At 41.2% G+C, this 26956-nt stretch overlaps 1 protein-coding gene across 3 annotated transcripts in view; it reads left to right on the forward strand.

The window, feature by feature from the left end:
- XRN2 (5'-3' exoribonuclease 2) overlaps positions 1 to 26956 on the forward strand; it is a 51543-nt gene that overhangs the window by 14824 nt on the left and 9763 nt on the right. For all 3 annotated transcript variants that reach the window (XM_087774848.1, XM_087774849.1, XM_087774850.1), the window contains 15 exons: positions 224 to 268; positions 1468 to 1599; positions 2897 to 3015; positions 5059 to 5194; positions 8818 to 8925; positions 9005 to 9094; positions 9627 to 9699; positions 12485 to 12568; positions 13382 to 13479; positions 13570 to 13649; positions 15515 to 15571; positions 17659 to 17727; positions 17826 to 17960; positions 19365 to 19492; positions 25715 to 25775. In XM_087774848.1, coding sequence (XP_087630974.1) covers positions 224 to 268; positions 1468 to 1599; positions 2897 to 3015; positions 5059 to 5194; positions 8818 to 8925; positions 9005 to 9094; positions 9627 to 9699; positions 12485 to 12568; positions 13382 to 13479; positions 13570 to 13649; positions 15515 to 15571; positions 17659 to 17727; positions 17826 to 17960; positions 19365 to 19492; positions 25715 to 25775 — 1415 coding nt within the window. The remainder of the gene's footprint in view (positions 1 to 223; positions 269 to 1467; positions 1600 to 2896; positions 3016 to 5058; positions 5195 to 8817; positions 8926 to 9004; positions 9095 to 9626; positions 9700 to 12484; positions 12569 to 13381; positions 13480 to 13569; positions 13650 to 15514; positions 15572 to 17658; positions 17728 to 17825; positions 17961 to 19364; positions 19493 to 25714; positions 25776 to 26956) is intronic.

Here is a 26956-nt window from a genome sequence, read left to right on the forward strand (position 1 = left end):
CTTTGAGTACACAGCTGCTTTTTTCCCCTTAGGTTTTCAGCATAGGGTAGAAAATTCTATCCCATTTCTGTTGGATTTATAGACCCAAGAATTGACCTATGTCTTATTCAGAACATTACGTAAAAACCTTACGGCCTTCTGGTCAGTAGAGGATTATAATGAAATATTTTTCCAAGAAATCTGTATGCATGACTGACTTTATTTTTCTTTATTCTCTATTTAGGATAACTTTAAAAGACGGCAAAAAGAAAAAAGGAAAAGAATGAAGGTAAGTTAATTCCTTTCACAGTGCAAAAACTAGCAAGAATTAAATCTATACTACAGCTTTCAGCAGATGTGTTGGTTGAAACTGCGTTTGTAATCGTGGTATTCTCTGGCCTGTGTGTAAACTACTTTAAAGGGTTTTTTCATGGCTTTTTGTAGACTGGAGCTTTGAAAGAAGGAATTGCATATTAAAGGTTTCTTAAAAGGGAAAGGAGGGAGAGTGTGGAATGCACTGGATGATAGCTGTATGTTGTGTCCTTCAAATCTGCACTTCCATGATTATTTAGCGATGCTTCAGCATGGTCACTGTGCAGGAATTGCTCTTCCATGCATTGACGCAAGTCTTCTCAGCGATTGTATTGCTGAGGGCAGTGGAGTTTAGCATAAGAGTTTAGGTTTAAAGACGTATACCAGTTTGCATTAAATGGATTTGCTTGATTAGAGGCATGTTTCTAAAACACCAAAGGCGGCTTATCCCAAACTATAGTTATCTCACATTCTGCCTGCCAGCAAGTCAGTGTGGCCAAGTATCTCTCAAATGTAACAGAGAAGCATTAACTGTTGGGGGAACGTGTTTGCCCTTTCTGACCCATGTAAACCAAACTCTTTATGTTATTGGAACGATGCTGAGTTTTCTTCTATTCACAAAATATTCTGATATTTTAAAAATGGGCTCTTGTACGTTCATTTCAACACAGCTTTGTTCTGGGTTAGGACGTTCGGATAAGTGTAGCTTCCAAAACTTCCAGGGCATGCGATATCCCTGCTCAGTGCTATCTAGATCTTGTGTTTACTTTTTTTTAAATTACATATTTTCTGACTATCCCTATTAGAGTGGAAGAGGTTATTCACTTTGCTTACAAAGAATATGTTCTTCCCACTGAGTTACATGAAGTCTCACTTCCCCAAAAAACTGCCTTTCAGCCCACGTAGAAAGAGCATGGGCACAAAATGCAGGGTTGGTTTGTTTGTTTTCTTAAAAGAGCTTAATAAATTATAGGAATATAAGGGTCTCGCTAGTCAGTGTCATGTTATGTCTGGCTGAGATTGTTAAACATAACTAATTTAAGCTGAACAGAGTGAGTGAGTAAATTATGCTTGTTTTGTATAACATGCTCATCTGAAAATTGTGAGAAAGCATCATCACACTGCTGTGGAGATTACACAGCTTTTTCAGTATACTTGCCTATGTTTATCTTCTAGAGGGATCAGCCTTCTTTTATTCCTGGTGGACAGTTTTCCCCTCAAGCTCTGGGAAATCGATCTAGTCCTCAGGCAATCAGTAACCCTAGACAAGCCGCCTTTGAGATGAGAATGCATGACAGACAGAATTCCGTAAGTAGATGTTCAAAGGTATTTACACACAGAAGGGGAAACAATCACATACGGTGCTGCTCTGGACACCTTTTCCTTTCTTGAAAAGCAGACACCAAAAAATTTATTTTTGGGGGAAGTGGCTTTTAATAACCAATTTTCGTGAGACTACTTGAAGAAAATTGTGTTCTTTACTTTAATGTTTGGTATGATACTGCTTGTTAAATAGTTCTGGGAGGGCAAGTGTGAGGTGAATGCATCCGAGTCAGATACGGTGGCTCTTCTCCCCAGACTTGTTTGGCACTTGTGCAGTCGTACCCCCTTGTGAGTGCGGGTGTAGGAACTTCCTCAGTAGGTTTGTCAGAGACACAAACTGAACACCTGAGCTGGAGGTCTTTTAATTTTTTTTTTTTTTTTCATTTGCATGCACACACAGACGTAGATACCTGTATTTTGGAAGTTTGTGATTTGCGTAGCTACGTGTTTGTCAGCTGCTTTTGCTTTCCAAAGCTTTGTTTTCGCTGGGAAGAGAAGAAACTTAGATGAAGTTTTTGGAAAGGTATTAGAAAGCGAGGGAAAACTGGAAATAAGTTGAGTGCTCTGGTAGAAGAGAAATATTTTCTTTCTGGGCAAAAATCCTCATCCAAACAGTGAACAAATTAAAGGTCCTTTTCATCATAAAGATGTGTGTTCTGTCTCTTAAGTCTAAATAAATACAGTATGCTTTTTCAAAGTATAATTTCTGCTATTCTTCCCTTTTAATCTTGAAACGCTTGCACATGGCTTAAGCAAATCAGTTCCTTTATGGAATGGGAGAAGTTTCTTTTAGACGCTGTCATGTTAAAATAGGTAAATTTGAAAGGAGTTTAAAAGATCAGTTGTGAAGAAACTTAGGGTATTTCTGCCAGTTCTGAATTACAAGCAGCGTTTTTATGGTAGTCTGCATATGCATTTTTCACTGTTGCTGTAAAATGAAGTTGTAACATAAGCTGTAGGACTAGAGACAACAGTTGTATTCCAAGATTACATGTTTTACCCATTTATACTGTCCTATTTATTGCATTTTTGTCTTTCTCAAATACAATGAACTTTTTGCTTGTATGTATCAGTTCCTGCCTTTTAATACAAAGAACAACACTTCTTTTCTTTTGCTACTTGACTTAATAGTTTAAGGGTTATGTAGCTTTTGCTTTGAGTTTTTGGGGAACTAAAAATAGTGCATGTGATTATCACGAAGCTGTTAATTTTAACTTGAATTTAAAATGCCTAATAAATCCTTCCCCCTCCCCCTATTTCTCTGTAATAATTCTGACCCTAGACAACTTCATCATCTCCAAATACCAGCCTCACTTCTGATGGCAGCCCATCCCCAGCAGGAGGAATTAAGCGAAAAGCTGAAGATAGTGACAGCGAACCTGAGCCAGAGGATAATATCAGGTGAAGCCATTTTTTGTAGCACTTTGTTAGCAAATTGCTGAAATAGATGCAGTCTAATTAATGCCATTTAGCTTAGAGCAGCGGTGCCTTCAGATGCTTTTCTATGATCTTTTTATCCACCGGTAATTAATGTGGAGGGTTAGAATGTTCAGTAAATTCCAGTGAGATGTGTAAGCTATAGCTGTTAAATCTAAGTATCTAGATTAGTATGCGTGCAGGTTTTCATCCTCCAAGCCACTACTCCCTTTGAGACCGAGCACTAGATTGGCTAGACATTCACTGTTCAGCTTTTGATTATGTGAGCTGAATGCCGCTGTTTTGCAGTTGAATTTTTGAGCTATTTAACCCATAAAATTCAGTTCCATTCACGTGTGCAGCGTTCTTTATCTTGACTATCACAATATGTTTTCCTCCATCTTTGATTTGTAGCAGGCCCTGTTTTGTCTATGACGAGTTCTTTAAATGTCTTAGGACGGCTGGTCCCTAGATGATTAAGGGATAGGAATTTTATGAGAATTAACTGACAGTGAATTACCAGTGAGTCTCCATTTATCGAAGGTTTAAATCAAGCTATCGCCCTTTAAGTCGAGGGTGAAGGCCCTTATAATTTTTTGTTAAAGGTTCTGCCCTGATAAATGCAACAGGTAGGTTTTTGTTGTGTGTAGAGTCGGGGGACGTAGGTGCGCATGGGAAAACAATAAGGGTTACTTCATCGTGAAGTACTCATCACTAGTGTCCAGCACTGTTGGTGTGACATATTTGTGACATCTAGCCCATCAGATCTTCCAACATCCGATATTCTAGCTCTCATTCCTATTTTCTTTCCTGTATGTGCAGATCTGAATGGATTGAGTTTGTTTGAGGGTTTGGTTTGTTTTACCAGAGCAAGCAGGATTTTTAGATAAAAATCCTTGCTTGTGACATAGCTGTTCTCTCAAATTTGACGTGTCACCTACTGAGTGACAGGGAGCACAGCAGATGTAGTGAGCGGATAAGATGTCCAAGGAAGAAAAGTTGTGGAATCTGTAGGCAGTGATTCCTCTTGCTGCCCATGCCCGCCACAGCTGCGTTCCCCCTGCCCCCTCAGGTTTTAGCGCCTATGGTCTGTGTTTACTGTTAATCTTCGCAGAATATTCTTGCTTGAAATGTGGCACACTATAGCACGCTATCCACTTTTTTTCCTAACAGTAGAACTAAGGGATTCAGATGCTAGTCTGTCAAAGATGAGCAAGTGGTTGTTTTCCCCTGCCCCATCCGCAGACAGACATAAGGGGGAGCTGTGTGAAGTAAGGATAAATGGTGTCTGAGGCTGCTCTTTGACTCCAATATCCATCTCTGCCATGAAAGACTGAAAAACCCTGTGTAAAAGGGAACTCATCTGATGTGAGTCAGCAAGCATGGGATTCCCGAGTTGCAGATAATTCTGCTGGTAATCACAGCTTGTCTGAACAGCAATAGAATATAGAAATCAAGCTGCTGCTGCTTATTATTTATTTGCTTACTTTTTATTTTGAGTAGCAGAGAAACTATATCACTTGTCTGCTTGAGAGGGGCATTAAGAATAGAGGAATGAACTTGATGCGAGAAGGTATTCCAGTAAGATAAAGATTTTTGGCCTAGGGTAGATTAAACAAAATAAGGAAGGAGGAGAGTTTGTTCTCTTTCTGATAGTTGGAAGAGTTAAAGAACAAAGTTTTGGTAGTAGATTCCTGATAAGAAAGATTAAATTGCTGACTAGGAACGATACTGTTTTGAAAAATCCTGACAATAGCAGGTACATGTTTGAAAATCTGCCCTGCTCCTAACGAGTATTTTGAAGACATGTTTATCAGGATGGCAGCTTCAGAATTTCATCTGGATTTTCTGTGATGCCAACCATCAGATTTTATTCTCTTGCTGTTGAGTATCGGGTTTTTTGCTTTCATTTAAATTGTATAAAACTGGGAATTGAAGTAGCAAGTGACTTTGGCTTATATTTTAATTCAGATATGTAAATGTGCATATATTAACATGTATTGACATCTATTTGTGTTTGTTGTGCAGGTTATGGGAAACGGGTTGGAAACAGCGCTACTATAAAAACAAATTTGATGTTGATGCATCTGATGAGAAATTCCGTCGTAAAGTTGTACAGTCCTATGTGGAAGGGCTTTGCTGGGTTCTCAGATATTATTATCAGGTACTTAAAAACTTCTTCTCTGAAACTTCTTCAGTCTCCTTTTGTGTCTGCACCCTGTTTCTTTTCAGGAAATAATAATTATCCACTGCTTATTTTTGAAAAGCAGTGGGTTTTTTTGAAGATATAAAGTAAGTGGGTGCCCATTCTATTTGACACTCAAGATTTGAATGCAGGTTTTGTTTCTCACATACAGTAACGGCGCTTGTTTAGTTTATTAAGGACTGATGCGTATTTTTCCTTTGCAATACGTAGCCATGCATAGTGAAATTGCAGATGACTAGATGAGTGAACAAAGGACAAAGCCTGTGAAATGCTAGTAGGAGTTGGAGAGGAACAGAGTTGTCAGTCTCCTCCATAGATTGTAACGATGTTCCATGAAGTGTATTGTGATTGAAGTAATCTGTGTCTGATTTAAATCTTTTGATAATTGAGATGTCAGATTGGCAAGAGATTAGTTAGACATTTGGGGGTTTGTTGCACTGATGGTTAATAACTAGCTTCGTGCCCTGAAGACAAAGAAAGTTATATTTTGTGTGTGACCTGGGAACAGAATGTGCTCGAGCCGATGAAGTTTATCCGTCTCAGCGGGGCTTGGTAGCTTGAACGCAGTGCCATGTTGATAAAACTGCACATTTTCATAGGTGGCTCACGCCTGTCCAACGTAGAGCGCAGGCAGGGCAAATACCTCGCATGCCCTCAAAAAACTGTGTGGTCTTAAAGTTAGTTTATTTTAACGTGTACTCCTCCCCCCCTGCCCCTCCGGGAACAAAAAGGGAGTGTGTTCCTTCCACTGTATTTATTAATTGAGTCTGGGCTCTGACTTGCATGTTGTGGTGGATGAAAACCATAGAGTTTAAGGTTTGCAAGTCTGTCGCAGTTGATCTGCGGGAGAGCTGAGCTCTCCACATCCTCGAGTAGCTCCTTTTGCAAAGGACAAATGTCACCTGGACACCTTTATAGGTGGAAAGTCCCGTGATCCCGTGCAGAGTTAAGGTCTGCTGAAAGCAAACTGTGTTCCTGTTCACTGTGGCAAGATATATTGCTAGAACTCTAGACGTGCCCCTACATCTCCAAAGTGTGTAAATGAACCGTCAGATCAGCGGTAGGTGTCCGCTTGCTGGAAGACCGTCAGCGGGACCTTCAGTGATGCAGTGGTACAGACCCGCTGCAAAAGGCAGTCTGGGTTTTAAGGGAGACTGAAGGGCTTAGAGGGAGGGCGTATGTGGCAAAACTGAGCTAATGCTTACGAGGTGACCAAAATATTTATACTCGTTTGAAGACTGTAAAATTAAGTTGGTTTTATTCTAAGAAGTGTGCGTGGGGTGTGCCTTCATTGCTTTGTGATCAGTGGCCGTGGCCTTGTGCAGACATCATCGTGTGCTTTCATAACCGTTCAAACTGGGGTTGCGTTTGCATGTGCGCTGTTGAGAGATTTGTGGCTTTAAATGTATAGGAGCTGGAGGACGGGCATATAGCAAACTTGAAACAATGTGGGCAAGTCCCTATGCAACACTCGCTAGTTCAGCTTGTAAAACCAATTTAGTTATTGAGGTGTATGTAGGAGACTCCTTGTCCTTCTGAGTTTGTAGACGTTCTGGCTGAAGTGACTGATGCATATAGAAGTGATAGATGATTACAGTTGCAAAGAAAATAAATTGGAGAGGTTGACAACTTCAGGCAGGACCATAGTGCTCTCAAGAAAATTGAGAAGGAGTACCAATAAGACCCCAGGGAAAAGTGACTGTACAGAAAATATTTCCTGGTTTAGAAATGTTCCAAAGCAAAACTTGATGAAAGTACACAAATGTTTAGGGCTTTGTTTTTGTCGTTTTGTTTTATCTTCAGGTTACTGTAAAAAGGCAAGTCTCTCTCTAGACCTTATAAAAATCACATTGCAGACTTAAAATAGTGCAGCAGTGAAATCCTTGCACGGTCTGCTGTTTGTACGTGCCTAACAGAACTATGTGTAGGCAAGATGCTGCGGCCTGCTGTACATGGGCAGTCTGTTGCACCGGTGTGGGGCAGCAGGCAAATCGCTTTCTGCCCCTGTGGAAGTTAGATGAGGAAGCTGTTGGACTGGGGGAATTTCAAAATAGGTTTGCTGGAGGGTTTTTGTTTGGTTTTTTTGTTTTTACCATAATAAGAATTGCTTCCAATAACGACTGCTCATTGTCCATAAAACTTCTGACAGAATACATTACTTGCTTTTCTATTCTTATAAAAAGCTAATAATGCATAGCATGTTCCACTAGTGGGAACATCTGTTTGGGGAGAAAAAAAAAAGAAAGGAGGGGGGAAAAAAAAAAAAAAGAAACCAATCCACCTGGCTTTTGAAACATACTGAAACCATCTGAAGAATTGCATCTAATAATTATAGTCTCTGTAATTTTATACCAAAAATATCACTGGAGGAGCCTCATTGACATTTACTTATTCAGAATTGGAAGTCAAAATAGTAGGCTTTTGTTTCAAGTGGTACTGCTAAGAAAAATAGCTGAGGAGGTGAAAACTTGACTTAGACCTTCTAGAGCCACGTTTCCTTTACAAAGCGCTTTGTGTTCTGATGTGTTTGAGTTTTTCTCCTTTTTGAGGATTATTTTGCCTCTTTCAAGTGAATCCACTTTATATTTCCCAATATTCAAGATAGAAGAATAATAGGGGGAACAGCAAAATGTTACTCAAAGTGGGTATTAGTGCTTGTACTGAATAGAAAAGTAACAGATAAAACCAGAATACTTTTCAACCTGCAACAAATATTGTTCACATTTTCACACCTTGTAGAGTGTATCATATCGGGGTTCTCTGGTCCCCCATATTACCAAGTTAGCGGTGGGATTTTGCATTGAAAAACACCAGTGCAAACTGTGCTGCCAGAAAAACACTTCTTCTGTTCCTATCGAGACCTCTGTAATGGCTTTGACTGGCCCGATTCTGCCGTTTATAGAATTACGGAGAACTTGGAAATTCCTCCTCTGTGTCATCTGTGTGTTATTTCCCTGTTGAAGATGTGGTAGCAACTCTACACAAGTTGAAAATGTGTCCAGTTGTTACAGGCTCCTCAGCTTAGCCCCAGGGACTGGTTAACTGTATGGATAGACTGTGATTTCCTACTCTTTGCAAGACACTTTTGTCCTTGGTTGTATTGGACCTTGTGCACATGCTCGTGTGTTTTTTCTCGAGGGGGAGGAAAAAGGCATGAGGTACGTTACAGTGTCCTGAAGCTAAGGGTAAGATTCTGCTGTAAGGTCTTTTGTGTCGTTATGGTGCTAGGTCCTGTCTCTTTGGCTGTCTCCCTTAGTGACTCAAACCTAGCACATAGCAAGAGTACTTTGGCATAGAAGTCTATCTGCTGTTCTGTGCTGCCGAGGAAATGCCCGAGGTCTCCATTCACTGTCCAGTGAACTCACTCGCTCTAGTCTGGCTATGAAAAATTAAGTCCCAACCTGAAGTCCAGAGTACCTTTAGAGGCAAGAGCTCTTTCTTTTCTAATCATGGGGACTCCTCTTTCTCCCGGTTGATGCTGGGCTAAATTTTGTCATCTTTAGTGACTGGGCTACGTGATTTTTTTTATTTTTTTTTTCTTTTACTTTTCTGATTTGTCTGATTTTGTTTCTCTATCCTAGGGCTGTGCATCCTGGAACTGGTATTACCCTTTTCACTATGCTCCGTTTGCTTCTGACTTTGAGGGTATTGCAGACATGCCTTCAGATTTTGAGAAAGGCTCAAAACCGGTAGGGCATCTTTATTTATGTATTTATGATTTAACAGCTCATTACAAGTGTCCTACATCTGCTTGTTTAATTTCAACAGTTTAAGCCTCTTGAACAACTTATGGGAGTATTTCCAGCTGCAAGTGGAAATTTTCTGCCGCCAACGTGGAGGAAGCTCATGACAGATCCAGTAAGAATCCTTGTGGTATTCCTCTCTGTAAGGTTATGTCATCTTGCAGCTGTGTGAGCATGACTTGCTGCTTCTTACTTCAGGCAGAAAAATAATGGAGACCAGGAGGGAACGTTTTTGGTACAATGCAGAGATTCTTCAAAGATCTTTAAAAGTGATTCTTTGAATTCGGATTGAAAAATTATTTCGTGACTCAGTTACACTTTAGTAAGTGTAAAGATTGTTTACTTTCTTGTAGAAACCTTGCAAAACTTAACCAGGGAGCAGATACAGTAACCCAGTTGTCTGGAATTATTCTATCCTGCTTAATTTCTTGTTTTGGTACTCTAAGTAATGGAAATGCCCTACCACACTTCGTGTTTAAATGGCTTTTAATAAAAGATGTTTCTTTTCAAAGAAAAGTCAAAGTTCTTTGCATCCGCCTTGGCTCTGTGTTTGCTCGCCCTCTGCAAAGTACAGTACTACGTGGCATTATGAATTAATTTCATAATTGGCTTTAATGATTTTTTTCTTTCCCCCCCCTCAAATACAGGAATCAAGCATAATTGACTTCTACCCTGAAGATTTTGCTATTGATTTAAATGGGAAGAAATATGCTTGGCAAGGTGAAATTTCAACTTTCTTTTTTTTTTTTGAGCTTTAGTATACTGACCTTAGTCTTAAGAATCTGTGTAAAAATAGGAATAAAATGGAAAATTATCTTAGTGGGATAATGATGCCCCCAGTCACACAGGTAACTTTTGTTACTTGGTGTGAGGGAGAAGTATTTTGCAGCAGGTATATTTTTGAAAAGAAATTAGTATGAAGAACAAATTATGGTTCAGTAACTGATTTAGGATTGGCAATGATTATTAGTAATTTCAGCAGTCATTCTAGATTTGTTAATTTGTCCTGAACTAGATTAATCATTTTTCTATTTTTATCAGCCTTACTGTGTAATTGTCTTTTGTCTCCTTTGCGTTTAATTAATGGATCTTGTTCTGTTCAATCAGTGGCTCATTAGTACCTTGTGAAAAACGCTTTGGGGAATATAGAACTATTTGGCTGCGTACAAAGAATGAAAAAACAGCTACAGTATTTAATGCAGCTTCTTCTTTCTTCAGAGAATATTAATTTTAAAGGTCTGCCAAATTTTGTGGCTGGTTACACTACTCAGCCAATAGCGTAACATCTCAATTATAGGTATAAATAATTATTTGGGCACAAAATGAAACACACGCAATTCCATCTGAGCATAAGAAAGCAGATTTTTGCTCTGAGGGTGGTCAGACACTGGAACACATTGCCCAGGGAGGTTGTGGAGTCTCCATCCTTGGAGATATTCCACACCCAGCCGGACATGGTCCTGGGCAACCTGAGCAGCCCCTGACCATGCTGGAGCAGAGCGGGTGGACTAGATGCTCTCCAGAGGTTCCTGCTGGCATCAACGATTCTGTGATTCTTCCCCCAAGGCAGCTCACCTACGTTTTGAAACAGCCGCAGTTAGACACACGAGGATCTTACCTCGGGACAGTGTTCCAAAACCAAAGAGAATATTCCTAGGTATTATGAGACGTGTTGCATAGCAGGTTTTCCCTCTGTTACTTGAAGCTGTCTCTTGCCCCTGTTGTAATTCTGGCCACTTTCCTTAGTCCTTTTGTCCAGTTATCAAATCTACAGTCTAAAGCAGTGATGTTTTAAGTAGCTCTCACATGCTTTCAGCAGCCTGTAACGTTACTTTTGATTCATTTAATGCATAATTGCATTATAAACTCTTTGTTCTGGATTAACATCTGGAATTCTCATGCTTAAGAGGCAGTTGTGAAACAAGAAGTATTTTCCAAGCTGGAAGTACAGACTATCTCAGTTAAAAAGCATCTAGTGTACCTTGTCCTCTTAATGAAATGTTTGAAGATCTTCCTTTTAGAACTGTGATTATGCTTTTGAAAGCTCAGCACTGATCCTTTTTGCAGTCTCCTGAGTCATGAACGCTTCCCGTTTTGTTGTCATTCCACCAGTGTGTTGTGAAGGTGAAAATAAATTGTTTTCCAGGGTAGGCTTATCACTGTTTCCCTTCACAAGCAGTTACATTCCAGCTGGAATTTGAACATGGCTGAGGTCTGGTGCTGTCTCTGGTAAAGCAGTAGTCAGTCTGCATGAAGATTATCCTCATACTTCGTAAGCAGGGAGAGTGCAGATCTCTTGTTTGGTGAGGTTGGCCACAGCAGGCTGTACAGCTCTGCTCCGCGTTATTTTACAATAGGCTAAATAAAATTCTGGTTCAGTTAAACTTCTGACATATTAACACTTTATTTGTGTTTTGTTCCAAACTGGTTTTGTTAGGAGAGGGTACGAGCTGCTGGTGTAATGACACTTCAGGTAAAGTTTTAGGTTGTCCCCTTTCCTTCAGCTCCAGGACAATAGTGTATGTTTTAATAAAGCCACGTAAAGATCTAACTTCTGAGGCAGACCAAGTTTTAGATTGGGAATCTAAGTCTGTGGAAGTCCAAAGTCTCTGTGAATGTTGTACCTTAGAGTGATGACGGATCTGTCTGAGATCTGCTCGCCGGTAGAACTGGTACAGGCACAAATATGAAACTGTGAATATCAGTTTAGTAGAAAGCCTTTGCTCTCATCCTGGTCGGGAAAAGCTCTAGTGTTCATGGTAAGGGAAATAAAATAAAAACCAAAATAATTACTCCAGATTCCACCCGATAATAAAGATGACAGAAGTAAATCTTTGAAGAATTTTCATAGTGCATTTGTTAGGGCTTTTTTGGATTCTATAATAGAAGAAAACATACTGGAGCATACCAGGGAAGGCTGTTCTCCAGCTTCATCCAGCATGATTGAGTGGGCTCCAAGATGTGCTGCTAAGGGAGGGATTTTGATCCTGAGAGGAGCCTCCATGTTACTCAGAGTAAAATTAATAGCTGGCATAAATAGTCCCTAATGGATAATGTCTGTATCGCCTCGTCGCTGAACTTGAAGTGATTTCTTCCATTGTTGTCTCTTAATAAATTAATTTGAATAAAGTAGCATTGAGTTCTGCCAGGGGAGTATCTGTAGCAAATGAGACAAATAATGACTGTCTTATTGAGCTCGTCTTGTTCCTAAATGAGGCAGGTGTGGGCAGAGGCTACTGCTTCCCAGTGCCTGCCCAGGACTGGGGAGGAGGAGGAGGATGGAGGGGTGCTTGGAGATAAGCTTCCCTTCTCAACCTGCGCTACCACTGAACTGTTTTTCTCTAAACAGCCTGCAGGGTCACAGCCTCTGAAAATGTAGGGTTTTCTTTTCTTTGATGCAACAGTTGTTTCTTGCGTAAAGAATCTATTGGAGTTTTCCATGGTAGTGTCTTCCTCCCCCCCCCTTCCCAACAAGTGTGAAAAAATAATGGTTTTGTTTTACTAGGTGTCGCATTATTGCCATTTGTTGATGAGCGACGCCTTAGAGCTGCCCTGGAAGAAGTCTACCCTGACCTCACTCCTGAAGAAAGTAAGAATTGTGGAATTTTGTTACAACTTGTTATTACTACTGTGTTTCACCCTAAACGAGCAAGGTATCATAGATGTTTGGTGGGATTGAATTATGGCAGGCTGTGGCCTCTTCTTCATGTATGGTGCTCGTAATTAGAATGATCCTCGGTGGGTTTGTTTTTGTAGCTTTCACTTACTTTTCTTTTACTCAAGTAGACCTGCATAAGACTTAACCTGAAAATTAGTTGTCTGCTTAATTGCATGAAAAGCTTCTACCAGTAAACACTGTCAAATTAACTGTTAGATGATATGTTGCAATCAAAAGAATAAACTCTGTTTCCAAGGTTAGAGTTGGTGGTAGAAGTTGATAGGTGTATTGTAACTGTGGCCAGTTATGATATGTGAAGCTTCGTGTTCAGCTTATACAGGCAAATGTACGTGTTACTTTCTCCATTGTACAAAAACAATAGCTGGTTCTTGTAGGTTAACTGCTTGGGAGTTGGGTGGATTTTTGGGGGGTTTTGGTTTGGTTTTTTTTTTTTACCCAGCCTGTTTGTATCTTCAATATCATCCTAAATTCAACATTCCTCCCATTGAACACAAGATTCCTGTTGTTTTACTGTCTGCCAGCTACCCTTGTGACCAGCGACATGCTTTTCTGGGCAGAGACACTCTCTTTCCAACACTCTCAAGAAATGTTCAAAGCTTTCTCCTAAATCACAGTGAAGCTTTCCTTTTGTGGAGATGTCAGCAGGACGGTGTGCTGGTCTGCCGTATTCCTTCCTTCCCTCTTTGCTCTGGACTCTTATCCCGTTCTCTTCATCTTTTCTAGGCAGAAGAAATAGCCTTGGTGGTGATGTTCTCTTTGTTGGAAAACACCATCCACTTTGTGACTTTATTGTAGAGCAGTACAAGACCAAAAACACAGAGGTAGGTTGTATTTGTTCTTAAGGGATTGTGTAAATGGTGAGGGTGGAGGTCTAATAAAGTGCTTCAGCTGAAAAATTATTTTTTCCATAGCCAGTGGATATACCCCCAGAGCTGTGCCATGGAATGCAGGGAAAGCTGACGCTGAATGAAAATGCTGTTCTTCCAGATCAGTGAGTATAGCTTTTGGTACGGGTTGTTAGATGCTAAAGGACCTTTCCTTCAGTTACGTCTGCATTTCAATAAAAATCTCTTTGTGCCTACGACAAGAAACCTAAAACTCCTGACAAGGCAGTGCATTTAGTTCTGAGGCTAAATGTGCTTTCCGCTAGGTTTCACAGTAGGTGTGTATTATCATCAGTAGATGTAAAAAAACCAAGCAAGTAAAACTTTCATTCTACAATCCTATTTTTTTTTTTCAGAACTAAGCTTTTAAAGCAGCATCAGAAATCTTTACAGCACTCTAATGTGTGTATTTAATTGCTGGTGAATCCTTTTTTGTTTGTTTGTTTGTCATTTCATCTATGGAAGACTGATTTATGTATTTAGTAATGTTTGAACTTTTTAATAGGTAAACAGGGACTATATAATAAAAGTAGTAATGAACAGTGGCCTCATTCAGTAAGGTCATGTTGTTTTGGCCTCTGTGCATTTGTATGGATGTTAATTTAATGCAGTCTGATGTAACTTCCAATAGTGTATGCTGTTTAAAAAAAAAAAAAAAAACCAAAAAAAACCAAAACAAAAAACTCTGCTTTTTATATGCTGATCTTAATTGCATTAAAGACAAAATCCAGATAGAGGGATATTTTGCCCTTTTCCAGTTAGGCTATAGCACTAAATTCAGGGCTGTCACCAGCTAAATGTACAAAAAGTGCTAATATTTTTTTGTTTTCTAGATAATGCATTTAGTTCGAGAAATTATCAGTGTAATCTTCACACTGTAGGAGATGCATTCATTTATCTAACTTTGCTTAGAGGCATAAGCAGGTGTTCAGTAACTCATTTGCATTAAATGCGCAAACACTCCGGTTTTGTTGGACAGATAAAGTATCCTAGGTCACATTTACTAATACACATTTCTCTATCCTTGTCATGGCTTGCGAAGAATATGAGCAAGTCAGAGCTGTTCTTGGAGGGAACAGCAATGCAGGAAAAAGAACACTCTTCTGGCATTGCCTTCCCTAGATAGAGCGTGAGAAACGGGTGTCTTTGTACCTAGAGACGTAGTTTGCTAGGAACCCTGCGAAGATGAGCAGGGATTTGTATCACCACTTCAAAATAAGTCTTACGTTGATAAAAAGATGTGAACCAAATTCAGCCAGCGTGCACATAGTTTGGGACCTCTGTGTGACATGAGTACGCGGCAGTTGTGCGCAGTGAACAAAGGCATCTGGTTTCTGATTGATAAGAGTGGTTTTCTCGAGCGTGTTGTTTGTCTGCTTGAACTGAAGGGGTGGAGTTTTCTGGAGGAAAGAAGGAAAGGGTTAAGATGCAACTGCATGTCAGTCTATTAAATCTCAGGAAGGAGACTCTTTAAGTGCTGTGGAAAACCAGCTGCTATTTTTAATTTTTTTTTTTTTTTTAACTTCAAAGCCTTTTTCTTCCTAGTGAAGCAGGTTTGTGTCTTCATGGTGTCTGCATGTGCATCTGTCTGGTCTTCTCCTGCCCTCTTAGAACCTGCTGGCTTGTTATACTCAAACCCTAGCAGTAGCTGGAAGTTTTCAAGGTGCAGAATAGGGCTGAGATGTGTAAACAGGCTGCCGGGCACTGGGAAGTGTGTGAACCCTCTGTTAGATACTAGAGAATCCACACAGATCAGCTGCAAAAGTAATGACGTTAACAAATAAGGATTCAGTAATTCCATTGCTTATAGAAGTATTTGATTTAGGGGAAAGGCAAGTTAATTTTGAAATCCCTTTTATGTGTCGCAGGCTTAGTTGACAGAGGAACGGGAGTGGTAGCAACAGAGACAGTGGAGCAAAATGGTGAGAAATATGTTACATGACATTTTGACAGAGGTTTTTCTCTTTACCAGGCCAGTGGAGTCTCCCGTTCCAATGCTGCGTGATCTTGCACAGAATTCTGCAGTCAGGTAAGTAAACTCTGGGTTTTAATGCAATGGCGTACAAAATACAGCAGTCAAAACTAGTTTATTCTGGTGTTTTGTGTTGTTGAATTTGCAGCAGACTCCATCTCTTAATAAAATTGAAGCTTTTACTTTAAATGTTTCTGGTTTTCTGTGAGAATTGAATCCAAGACGTGTTGTAACGCAGCAGGCTTGGGCTAGGGTGGTTAAGCAGAGCGTGTAGTGGTGTGCCCTGCAGGGGTGGCCGAAATGGTCGTTTCTCAGTGCGTCAAACCCAGTGTGTTTCATCCCTTCAGAAATACCTCCTCTTTCCTGCTGTTGCTTTTCTGTGTGCTCTCTGTCGGGACTTCTGGGTCTTTGGCAAGCAAAGAGCAACACCTACAGAACGTGATAGTCTCTATCAAGCCTTTTAATTTAAAGAAAACTGAACGTTCATGAGAGCAAGCCTCCAAGACGGAATTGGATATTGATTGAAAGTCCTCCAGCTCTTGATTTTTGCCTCTTGCATTTTTATCCATTTTTATTCCTAGCAATTCCCAGAGGATGCCTGAGAATATAGGCATCATGTCTTTAAGAAGTAAAGGAGTAATACTAGCTTTGCCTGAATGTGATGTTTGGGAGAATAATAAGAAACTTCTCAATGAATAAAAAACAACGCAGAGTTTCCAAGAGTAAATCTTGTGGTCACAGAAGATTTTAATTACTCTTGCACTTGACAGCAAACTTCTGTAGATGTAGTGTGTTGTAGGTCATTCTCACTTAATTTGGCACAGTGTAATAGGTATGTAATGCTTGAGCCTATGACCTTTCACTTCTTGAGCCACGTAAGATACCTGAGACACTGAAAATCACTTGTGATCTGTCTGCATCATTCTTTCCTCCAAGGAGGCACAACAACTTGGTTCAACTAGAAAAACTACCTCCAGGCAGTAAGAAATGCTAAGTTGTGGCTTGTCAGGATATTGTAGAAAGGATGTTCTGAAATGGGGATTTAGTTACTGTGAGTGATGAGTTAAAGGTAGTTTTTGGCTTTCCATCTGCCGCTGTCCGGAGGTTTGAATTGGTTTACGCTTCTGTCCATTTCTCTATCGCAAGGATTTTTCTTCCTGTCTCTTGAGATAGTATGAGCAGTCATGATCCTGCTCTTCAGTTCTTGTGACTTTGGATGAATTTTCCAAGGGACCATTATTCTCTTTCCTTTGAGTCTCATTCATTCTCTGCTGAAAACCAGATGCATTTCAGCTGGAAGAGTGAGATTGTTCTGCTTAGTTGTTTGCTTTTATCTTTCTTGGCATCCCAAGCATCCTTCTATATCAAAGGGTAGGTAGTGGGAGAGCAGGGAGCAGGTTGGTGCTGTGTACTTCAGACACATCCCTGGTGGGACCTACCTGAGACCTGGATACTTACACCAGGAGACTGGAATTGCTAGGAGTGTGGAGGAATTTCCCTAGAGCAAACCCAAACTGCTGTATAATGCATCGTACCAGCAGAAATTAAGCTTTCAGCTGCTTTTTGCTCTATTACTATTTAGTTTGTGTAATACTAGACAGCTCAAAACACAGGGTCTGCGAGACGTCACTGAAAATAGGTGTATATCCCTCCACGGAAACTGCATGCAACTGCAAAGCCACCTTTCAGGGTAAAAACTCTCTGGCCCAGGAAATCCCACTCCTAAGCTCTGTACGCTTTTGACGAGGCTGCGCAGCAAGCTGATGTCCCTCCTGTCTATACTGCGGCAGCCTTTGAACTTAATCAAGTACAATCAGTGCTTTGACTAGAGGATTTGTACTCAAGGGTCTGCAGAAGATACTTTCATTACCATACATAGGACTAACTGTTTTCTAGACATTAAACTTTCTTTTGGACTGGCTCTTGATACAGAGAGGTCACCCTGTGGAAAATAACTGAGACACCCGAGTCCAGTCTAGTCAGTGTATCCATGTGCAAGAAATGCACTTTGCCGTTCTAAGTCATGGGTTCTGGAATCTTATCTTTTCTGTTGCGTACATCGCTGTTAATAAAGCAGCAACTACTTTTTAATCGTGCTTGTCTTAATTATCTTGTAAACCTAATCCTCAAATACTTTCTCCTAGTATCTCTTTCAAAGATCCACAATTTGATGAAGACTTTGTTTTCAAGGCTACAGTGTTACCTGGCGCAAAGTAAGTATCAGTTGTCAGTTTTCAAATACTTCCATTTTCTTTCATTAATCTGAGTATTTGCTCTGATAAATATTTACGGAACTATTTTTAATACTAAGGAAACCTGCTCCAGTTCTGAAGCCAGGAGACTGGGAAAAAACCAACAATGATGGCAGGCCTTGGAGACCGCAGCTTGGTTTTAATCGAGACAGAAAGCCAGTCCATTTGGACCAGTCAGCGTTTAGAACTTTAGGGTAAGACTGGCGGCATTGTTATTGACTGCCTCGCTGAGATGACTATACTCCTTTATTGCTTTTTTTAATTAAAAAAAAAAAAGAAAGAAACAAAGGGGGCGTGGATGGACTGTCAGAGATAAGGTGGTGGTGGTCTGTGTTGGAAACTTTGGCATGTGATATTTAAATTCGGTATTGATGAAAACTGTATATTACAGTTAAAATTGTATATTAATGATTTTGCTGTAATGCCTTGCATTCTTGATTTGGGGTTTGGTTTCTTCTACTAAATATTTTTAACTAACTTTCCCATTGGGTTTTTTCAACTTGTTTGGTGTATACTCACTTAAAGTACAGAAGGTACACTGAGAATATTGCACACAAGCAATAATTAAGATGATTATGAAGACAGGAATGTTCTTTATGCTTTTAAAAACGGGGTTTAAAAACCCTTGTTTGGAGCACGTGTTACACCATACAATCCGTTTGATTGTCATTTTTCAAGGCAGACATTGCCACAGTTTTTATTAGCTCTCCAAAAGTCCAAGTAACTTTCTGAGCTGCTGCAGCGTAGTCCGAGAATGCTTGTGAGTGCAGGATGAGAGAATGAGCTGGGGTTATGTATTACAGATAAAACAACACATTTTTCCTTACTGGGGAGCGCAAGGAGCCATACGTTTATCAGAGCCAGAAGAGAGAATGTTTTAAAGGATATTGTAATACTAGCAAATAAAATTAAACTCTGTGAGCAACTGACCATGAGTGTCTCTTTAGGAAGAGAAAATATCTTCTTCATCTTACGGCTCTGGAGGAGCTGGAAGAAGAAAAAGCAGCACCCTTCCCTCCATTTGTGTGTTGGAAAGCATAATTGTTCCAGTGCTGCACTTGTGAACCATCTTCTGTTCTTCCATGTCATAGTTATGAAGAAAAGTGTAGCTGCATTATTGATCACAGATGATGTCTCATTAAGTTGCTGTCCAGGGTGGCAGACACCGCAAGCATCAAAGTTTTAATGCGAATGTCGTTCTGCACAGGAAAAACAGCAAAGGCCTGGCAAACACTGACACACCGGTATTTGCAGACCCCACATCTCTATCAACTCTCACTTATTAGGAAATGTGACGGCAGTTCCATTTTGCTGAACTCTTACACAGTTTGCAGGAAATACATGGTTTTCTGCTTATTGTGGCTTGCTCTAGAAACTTCAGAATTTTTGCTGGGACCAGCTCACAAAGCGTGCGCTCCGTTTGTGGTGTGCCTGGGACCCTGATCTGTAAGCGAGTCACTGCATCGTGCTTGGGCACGTCTCCACTGGTGCACCGGAGAGAGCTGGGCTATTTGATGGGCTGGGTAGCAGCTGTGCTGTACGATGGCATTCATAAAAACATCCTATTCTTTTTCCTTTCCGTTTCTTATACATAATAGCCATACGATGCCAAGGGAAAGAGCGATGCCAGGAATGTATGCCAATGCGGTACCTCTTGGAACTTACGGGAGCCCATACGCCAGGCCGCTTCTGAGTGGGCAGCAGCAGATTCCGAAACTGTTGTCAAGTAAGTGGGTTCTGCTTCCTACATTTCAGAATTTGAAAAGTATTACAGTTTCGTTTTGGTCTGTTGCACTATTACAACTAAAAAGTGGATTCAGGCATCCGTCTTCGTTAACCTTGTGTTGCTCTCCTCTGTTGTTCTTCCTTTATGGAACTGCTGTAGCGAAATGTACTAAAAGGTAATTATGTGCCTGTAAGTGGGATCCCAGTTTGAGTACTGTGCCCAGTATTCAAATGCAATAGGAAAAATAGCACTTTGTCTGCTAAGGGTTCCTGGTGCCTGTTATCCAGAACGTATTCGGTATGCGGCTGAATCTCAACATCACCGGCATCAGCAGGCTTAGTAGAAGCTTGGTGCTTTGTGTCCAAAGAGAAGAACAAGAGGAGGATGCTGGCCACAGAAAATAATTCATGCACGAGGCATGGTGGCAGATCAGGAGAGACTGTAGGACTGACAGAAGAGCTGTGGTTGGTGCCGAGATGCCAGACTGAACCAAAATTGCTAATTCACAGTCCTGGCTTCTCCCGCCTGCAGTAAGTGTTGCAACTTTGGGCAAAGAGGTGGTAGGAGATGGTTGGGAGGTCAGGGATGCCACTGCTGTTGGCTTGGTGAACAAGTGGGTCGCTGGAAGTGGTAAGATAAATCCTGTGTGACCTAAAGTGGAGTTCTTCATCCTGGGAAGGAATTGCTTGTGCAGAGGGCTCCCAGAAAGGATGCGAGTTAAGAGTCCCGTCTCTTCGCCTGTGGTCGGGAGCTGCATTTCTGTAATGGTGGGATTGAGACAGGAGGAGGCTTGGCTAACTTGCCTAAAAAGGTGCTTTAAAGTAAGAAGTTCTCACTGTTCAGCTGAGTTCTTGCAATATTGAATTACGTGAGTGTCTGAAGTTTAAACAGCTGACACAAATGGAGTTTGAACTCCAACTTTGTCACCTATAGAAGACCAGGTTACTGTGTAGTGAAGCTGTCAGCCTTTTTATCCTTGACTTGCATTTTTGCTGCATGTGAGAGAGCGAATAAATAATATCGATGGCCACTTTGAATTAAACTTACTGTCCAGTCCTGAAGTAGATGAAGTGTGGTTGAGTAGTGGGTGCAAAAGCTTTCCTGTGCAAGGAATCAGATTGGTTTAAGTGGAGAGACAGATTGAATATGAGAGCCTGGAGCTATTAACTTTGATCAAAGGAAAGCAAGTGGTTTTTTAAATGAACGAGAAATATGATCCAGAAAGAAGTGTGTGGGGAATGGGAAGGCAGAACTACCGGGCAGGCATCACATTTTTGTATTAATCTCCAAAAAGAGAAAGTTTGCATGGTTTTGGAGAGGGAGAAACTATTCGTGAGCCCACCAGTCGCTGTGCTGCTGTTCATGTCTTCTGAAGCTCGAGTCTTGACGCTTTGTGGGAAATACTTATTTCAAAGCAGCTTTCTGTGCCTTACATGGAGCTGATCTTGCCAATTAGGTACTTATAAAGCTCTCGTCCTGATGGCATCTGAGCACCTTGTGTTGTATAGGAAGCACTCCACATGCAAATATGCCCCAATGCCATCATTCTTTCAAATTGAGGAGGCTTGAATCCACAGATCGATATGAAATCCCAGTCCATCTGCCGGCCTCAGAAGAACTGTTTGGTGGCTTTCTCTCACGTGTCCCTTCCTCCCCTCATCTCCTGCCCCTTCCTCACCCTCCAATTGCCTCAGGCATCCCTAGTTGCTGTTCTGCAGGTGTGCCTGGCAAATCTGAAAGCAAGGCTTTTTTTTTTTTTTTCCTTTTTTTCCTTTTCTCGTTGTGCCGCTTTCCTTGATGCTTCTTTTTCCATTAGGCAGAGGTTGATCCCATGCTTTCCTGTTCGTGCAACAGGAGGAGGTGCCAGGTCAACCTGTCGGTCCCTCCAGCCGCCGTTGCGGCACGCCGCTTCGCACGCCGACGGCGGTCGTCGTACAAAGGCTTTTTCACGCAGCAGGGGTTGTGCGCCTGCCGTTGCTCTCCGGGGCTCTTCATCCCGGAGTCGAGAAGCTGGTTCCTGGCACCCTCTGTGTTCGTGGGCGACCGCAGTGCAACATGCTGCAAACGTATTCTTTGTCAGTTAATTTTGTTGTGTTTCTCCTCCTCTTCTAGTAAGGATACCAAGCTGTCCTAGGAGATTAGTCTTAAACTCTAATTACCTTCTGATTTAAACCTGCTGCAACGTGAAGTCTTTACAACTAACTGCAGCAGCGGTTGGCTTAATGCCAAGTGGCTGCATGTGTCTTAACTCCTCTTTTACCAGGTAGAGACTCTGGTAAAAGAGTTAAACCCTTGTTAGAAGACTACCTCCAGGTGTCATATCCTAAAATTTCTGCTGAAATCAGTCTTTCTGACATTCCCACCGAAGGATGCTTTTGCAAATGGGACCACACCTCTGTAACACATCCTGGAGTATGGATTGTGGGGGTTGAGCGCGGAGCAAACCTGTCAAGATGGGAGGGTGTCAGCGGCTCTCTGAACCTCACTGCAGTAGGTGGTGGTCGTCTTGTTGAACAGGAACAGTCTGCATGGACAGCACGTTTGCTCCGATGGAAATTTGTGGTGGGAATTGAGGAAGTGGGCCGCTTTCACCCGGACGGCGTTGGGTGTCCGGGAGTACAAAAAGGTGTTCTTACATCTGACAGCACAGCTGTCATCTTGCCTTTTGCAGTCACCCCCTTCACTTCAAAATGGCTCTGTCAAAGCGCAGATACCTTCAACTAGAAAATCAAATTAGAAGGAATGGGATGGCATATGCTGAGTTTTCTTAACGGGGCAGGTTATCTCTCGTGTCAAAGTCGTGTTCATCAGCTGTATAATCGTGAGAACAGCTGTCTGCTGTGGCGTAGTTGGATTGGGAAGCGTCTGGAACCCACACGTTCCTGAAAAACTCGTTAAAATTCCCACATTTTGTGGGATGGATGCAGAGCAACTTTTCATTTTATGTATTATGTTTTTATATGTATGATGAAGTCAAATTAGACTCTAGAAGGGCAATGCGGTCAGCCGAAGTGCCATCTCTTCCTCAAGAGCCTGCTGTGGGTGTTCCTTACTGTTGTTCTCTGATTTGACTTCGATGTGCCAATTTTCAGTTGATGAATAATTGTCTGTGCTGATAACTTGGGGAGTCAAGTGCAGTATGGCAGTCCTCTGTGAATGGCATATTTGGTTTCTGCAGCACAAGGTATCTGATTTATGACTTTCATTTCAGTCGGTAAACTTGTCAATTAGCTGCATTTGAAAAGTGATTTTGATTAGTGCAATCAGTAAACACAAAATCTCGTCTTTGATTGCCACACTGATTAGATAAATTGTTACTTGAGGAGCCGCTAGAAAAGGCAGTTTATTTGGCCTTATAGCTCTAGGAAACGCTTAAGTTTTGAAGACTAAAGAAAATACTAATTGTCATTTCTTCTCCGATTTTGTACCTTTTTGAAGTGCAATTCACTGCTCCAAGCTTTTTCCCTCAAAGATTGTTCTCTGTCAGAGCCATACAAATGCATAGTAATAAGGTGGCTTTAAATGTTTTTATGATGATTTCATTAAACACTTTCTTAAACTGTTCCCTAGAGCTGCAAAAAGATGTGGTTACAGCAGGAGAGCTGGGGCCTTTCTTTTTCAGGTGGAAAGAAAGTGATTAAATAGGACACGTGTTTTTAACCAGCCCGTAAGCAGGGGGAAGTGGAGTGGGAAGCACTGTACCAGGGCGAGACCAGCATCGTCTCCCTGGGTTTCTCACTAGAGCACCATTTGACCCTGGCAGGGGAATGGAAAACGTGTTAATAAACTTCAATTAAAATGTGGAGTTCTGAGCAGGGAGGGTCAGGGAGGGAGAGCCCGGATTAGCCTGTATAATTGTCGGGATGCTCGGGGGTCTTGCCCAGCTCAGCCAGCACAGCGGAGGAGGATGGGGAAACACGGCCATTATTCTTCCCGCAATATAGGGTTTTTTTTTCTGGAAGTTTGTGTCTCCCAGCAAGCAAAAGGAGAACTGAGCCAGGCCTGGGAGCCCTGCAGTCTGGTTGTGGTGACCGAGCCAACGCCTAGCCCCCGTCCTGGCGGCTGCGGGTGAAGGACTCCAGGCGTTAGTAACTACAGACGCGGGGGCTGTGCATCGGAAAACACCTTTAGCAAAATTCACTTCTTCTGCGTTGCGTGTATTCCTGTGGTGCTGGTGTCTGTGAAACTTTGAAATTATTAGAAATAAAGACGTAGGATATTTTTTGACTGAAAATAGTGACACTTGTGGGCTTTACCAATTCATTTTTTTTTTTTAAGCAATTTCACCTTTGTACCTTTCTTTGGTTTGTTTTAAGCTTCAGTTTAACGTTTTGTCTTAATTGCTCGTTTCCCCAAAGCGGCTGAAGACAGCATTATGGGTCTGGGTTCTTGTGTGTTGCCCTGATCTTGTAATAAAAAGTAAACACAACATCGCTAAAGCATTGCGCTAGGACAGCCTGTTCGTGCATGCGAAAGTCCTTGCAGTTCACAGGCTGATGAGTGCGAAAGTGCCGCGCGCCCATCTTCAGTCCTTGTGGTGCTTCAGGCTGGGTTGGTTACAATGTACATGAAATATCCAATTATGCCTCATTATGAGGAGCAGCTGGTAACAGTATAGCTGTCTGTGTGTGTATGTATATATATATAGAGAGAGAGAGGGGTGTGTATTGGTTGCTGTGTGTGTGTAAACATGTAGTGTTAAACAAACCAGAGCGGGTAGGGGTCTGCGGCTGGGGCGGTGCGGGGCTGGGTTAGCTCTGCCCGTGGGAGGCCCGGGCGGGAGCCGTGAAGCTGCTGGGGACCGGGGTTGATTTCCCCCGACGAACCGGTGCTGTCCTCGCCGGGGGCTGCCCGCACCCATCCTGCACACTCCAGGGCCGCCCCTGTCCGGGCCAGGCCGTGGCAGCCTGCAGGCAATCCAGCCAGAGCTAGGAGAGAGGCACAGATTTTTGCCTTAGTCTGTTGTTTGTTTTTTTTTTTTCCCTTTTCTTTCAAATTACTGCAAAGCTTTAGTGTCCTTGAATACTGGCAGCTTAACAGGGCGTTCCTGTCCCATCGCAGTACGTCCATTAGACAACTTCTGGAACCAGCTGTTGAAATTAGGTCACACTTAACCACCATTGAAAATAATCAAAGGTGTCGCTGAAACTGAAGCTTTTGATTGATGCACAATCCGAGTGTTGTGGACTGACCGGGGAGCTATTGATTAGCTGTTTCTTTTATCCTGTTTACTGACCAGTTTATTTAGAAGAACAACAACCGTTTAATTGCATGTCCTGCTAAAGCAATGTTGTTACTGCTACGTCTTTGTAAAGAGTTAGTTTGGGTAGAAGAAACAATTGAGAAGTGGGTGGTCTTTTTCACTGCAGTTTCTTATAACTGCAGTGCTCGGTCTCTGGCCAAGTTTTTACCTGAAAAGCTTTAATTCAGTCTGATTACATTATCTGAGAGATCATTCATAGATTTTTATTATTATATTATCATTGTCTAGGTTAACTTTTAAATATATTTTTACTATCCTTAAATATATCCCAAACAGAACTATATATATATACATATACACACTATATATATTTTTTTCAAACGTGAATAAAGTGGAACTGTTTGCTTTGTTACGTGCTCTGCTCATTCTTTTAGTTTGCTTTATAGACAAACTTAGCCTAATCAGAGGGAAACCTGCCCGTGTTTTGAGTATTAAATATTTGTTGCGCACGAACATGGTGGGTTGTGATGATGACGCAGCGGTGTGCGTGTGTGTATAGGTATCCATATTTTTCTTCATATCGTGTGGTGCTGAACATACTTGTAAGAAATGTAAACGTGAAATGAAGTCTTCAGTTGTTATGGTAACAGAAGTGGCTTTGCATTTTTTAAAATTCAAGAGAAAACACCTATGAAGTGTCCAAGCACTAACCAATGGTAGTTCTAGCAATTAAAATTAATTCTTCTTAAACTTGAAGCTAATTGGACATATTTAAAAAAAAAAAAAAAAAAGTTGCCTCATTAATGAATACTAAGCTTGCCACTGATGGACATAAGGGCGCTATCAAACTCAGCAACAGTAACCAGCGACTTGGTGAATGTATTTGATAGGATATCCAGCTTGAGCTTCTCTGTTCAACTTCTTAACAAGAGTTCTCGGGCATGCGTAAGAGTAAGTGGAGCACGGTTCTTTAAGTATACTTGCTCTTTTTTATTCTAACGTTTTGTTTTACCCTCTAGATCTCAGACCCCAGGAGTCTTGGCGAGGTCCTACGCCCTTGTTTCAACAGACGCCACAAAGGTAAGGCAGGAGGGATTGAAGTCCTGTAAAATACGACCAGGAGGATGTACTTGGTTCTGCCAGGCTTCACAACTTTTTTCCCCCCTCTTTGTTTTGAACTTTGTTGTTTAAATTTGTTGAAATCATGCTGTACAGCAGGTTTTTTTGAAGTTAATTAATGTCCATGATTTATTTATATTTTGTGAGTGCACTATGTGGTGTTCATCCTTTAAAAGGCTTGAGTACTTTGTATCAAAAAAAAGAAGGCAAAAACACTTTCCATTAAAACTCAGACTTCAAAATTAACTTTACTGTTGGTGCTTTGGTACCGTTCTTGGTTCTTTGGCCTTTATCTTATTGAAGCTTTTGAGATACTATGAAATTGAACACAGAGAGCTTAAAACTGCATTAGATTTTGGACAGGCTAAACAAATTTCTTTTTAGGAGGGCTGTGGAGCTTAATGAGGCATAACTAATGGTGTTCCACTTTTATCATTTCTGTGCCGCAGCCGCAGCATTAGTACAGACTAGCCATTGATTCTTGCTACAAACCTCTTGAAGTCCTAATCAGCTTCTTTGGTACAAGTTTTTCAGGCCTGACAAGCCTATTGTAGGGCAGTGTCACTGTAGGTCAGTAGTTATTAGTTGCCACTGAAAACAGTTTCTTTAACTACTTAAGACTGAACTGAATTAAATGCAGAAGGGACTCAGGGAAGGATTATGGAATCTGCAGTCCAATAAGTGCCATCGAATAGAAGGAATGTGACATGGTTTGATAATAAGGGATGTTTTACATGCGTTCCTTCATTGATAGGTTGTGTATCCTTAAGTCAGAGGGACTTTATAAACTCCAGCGTACCTGTGAAAGCTATGAATAATGATACCTATTTATATTTATGGAAGAATGAGAGCGTATGTGAGATCTTTGAAGTTTCTGCTCTGAGCCACAACGGTTGGGTTTTTTTTTTTCATGGTTTTATTTGCAAATGTTAACCACTGAAAATATCAGCTTTAGGAGAACTTATTGAGCTCTCCGCAATCACACTTTCCATGGCAACCATTTTGATCCCTATTGAAATAAGTCCGGCTCCCTTGTCCTGTGCCACGTCAATGTGGCATATTGCCTTATAAATGAATCTTGCATTGCAAACTTTAATATTACTTTGTCCATGGGAGTTGCTATTCCCACGCCTTAATTAAAT

Source organism: Nipponia nippon, unplaced genomic scaffold (genome assembly GCF_047370975.1).
Source record: "Nipponia nippon isolate SJK-2023a ecotype South Korea unplaced genomic scaffold, ASM4737097v1 scaffold_4, whole genome shotgun sequence".
NCBI classification, from domain to species: Eukaryota; Metazoa; Chordata; class Aves; order Pelecaniformes; family Threskiornithidae; genus Nipponia; species Nipponia nippon.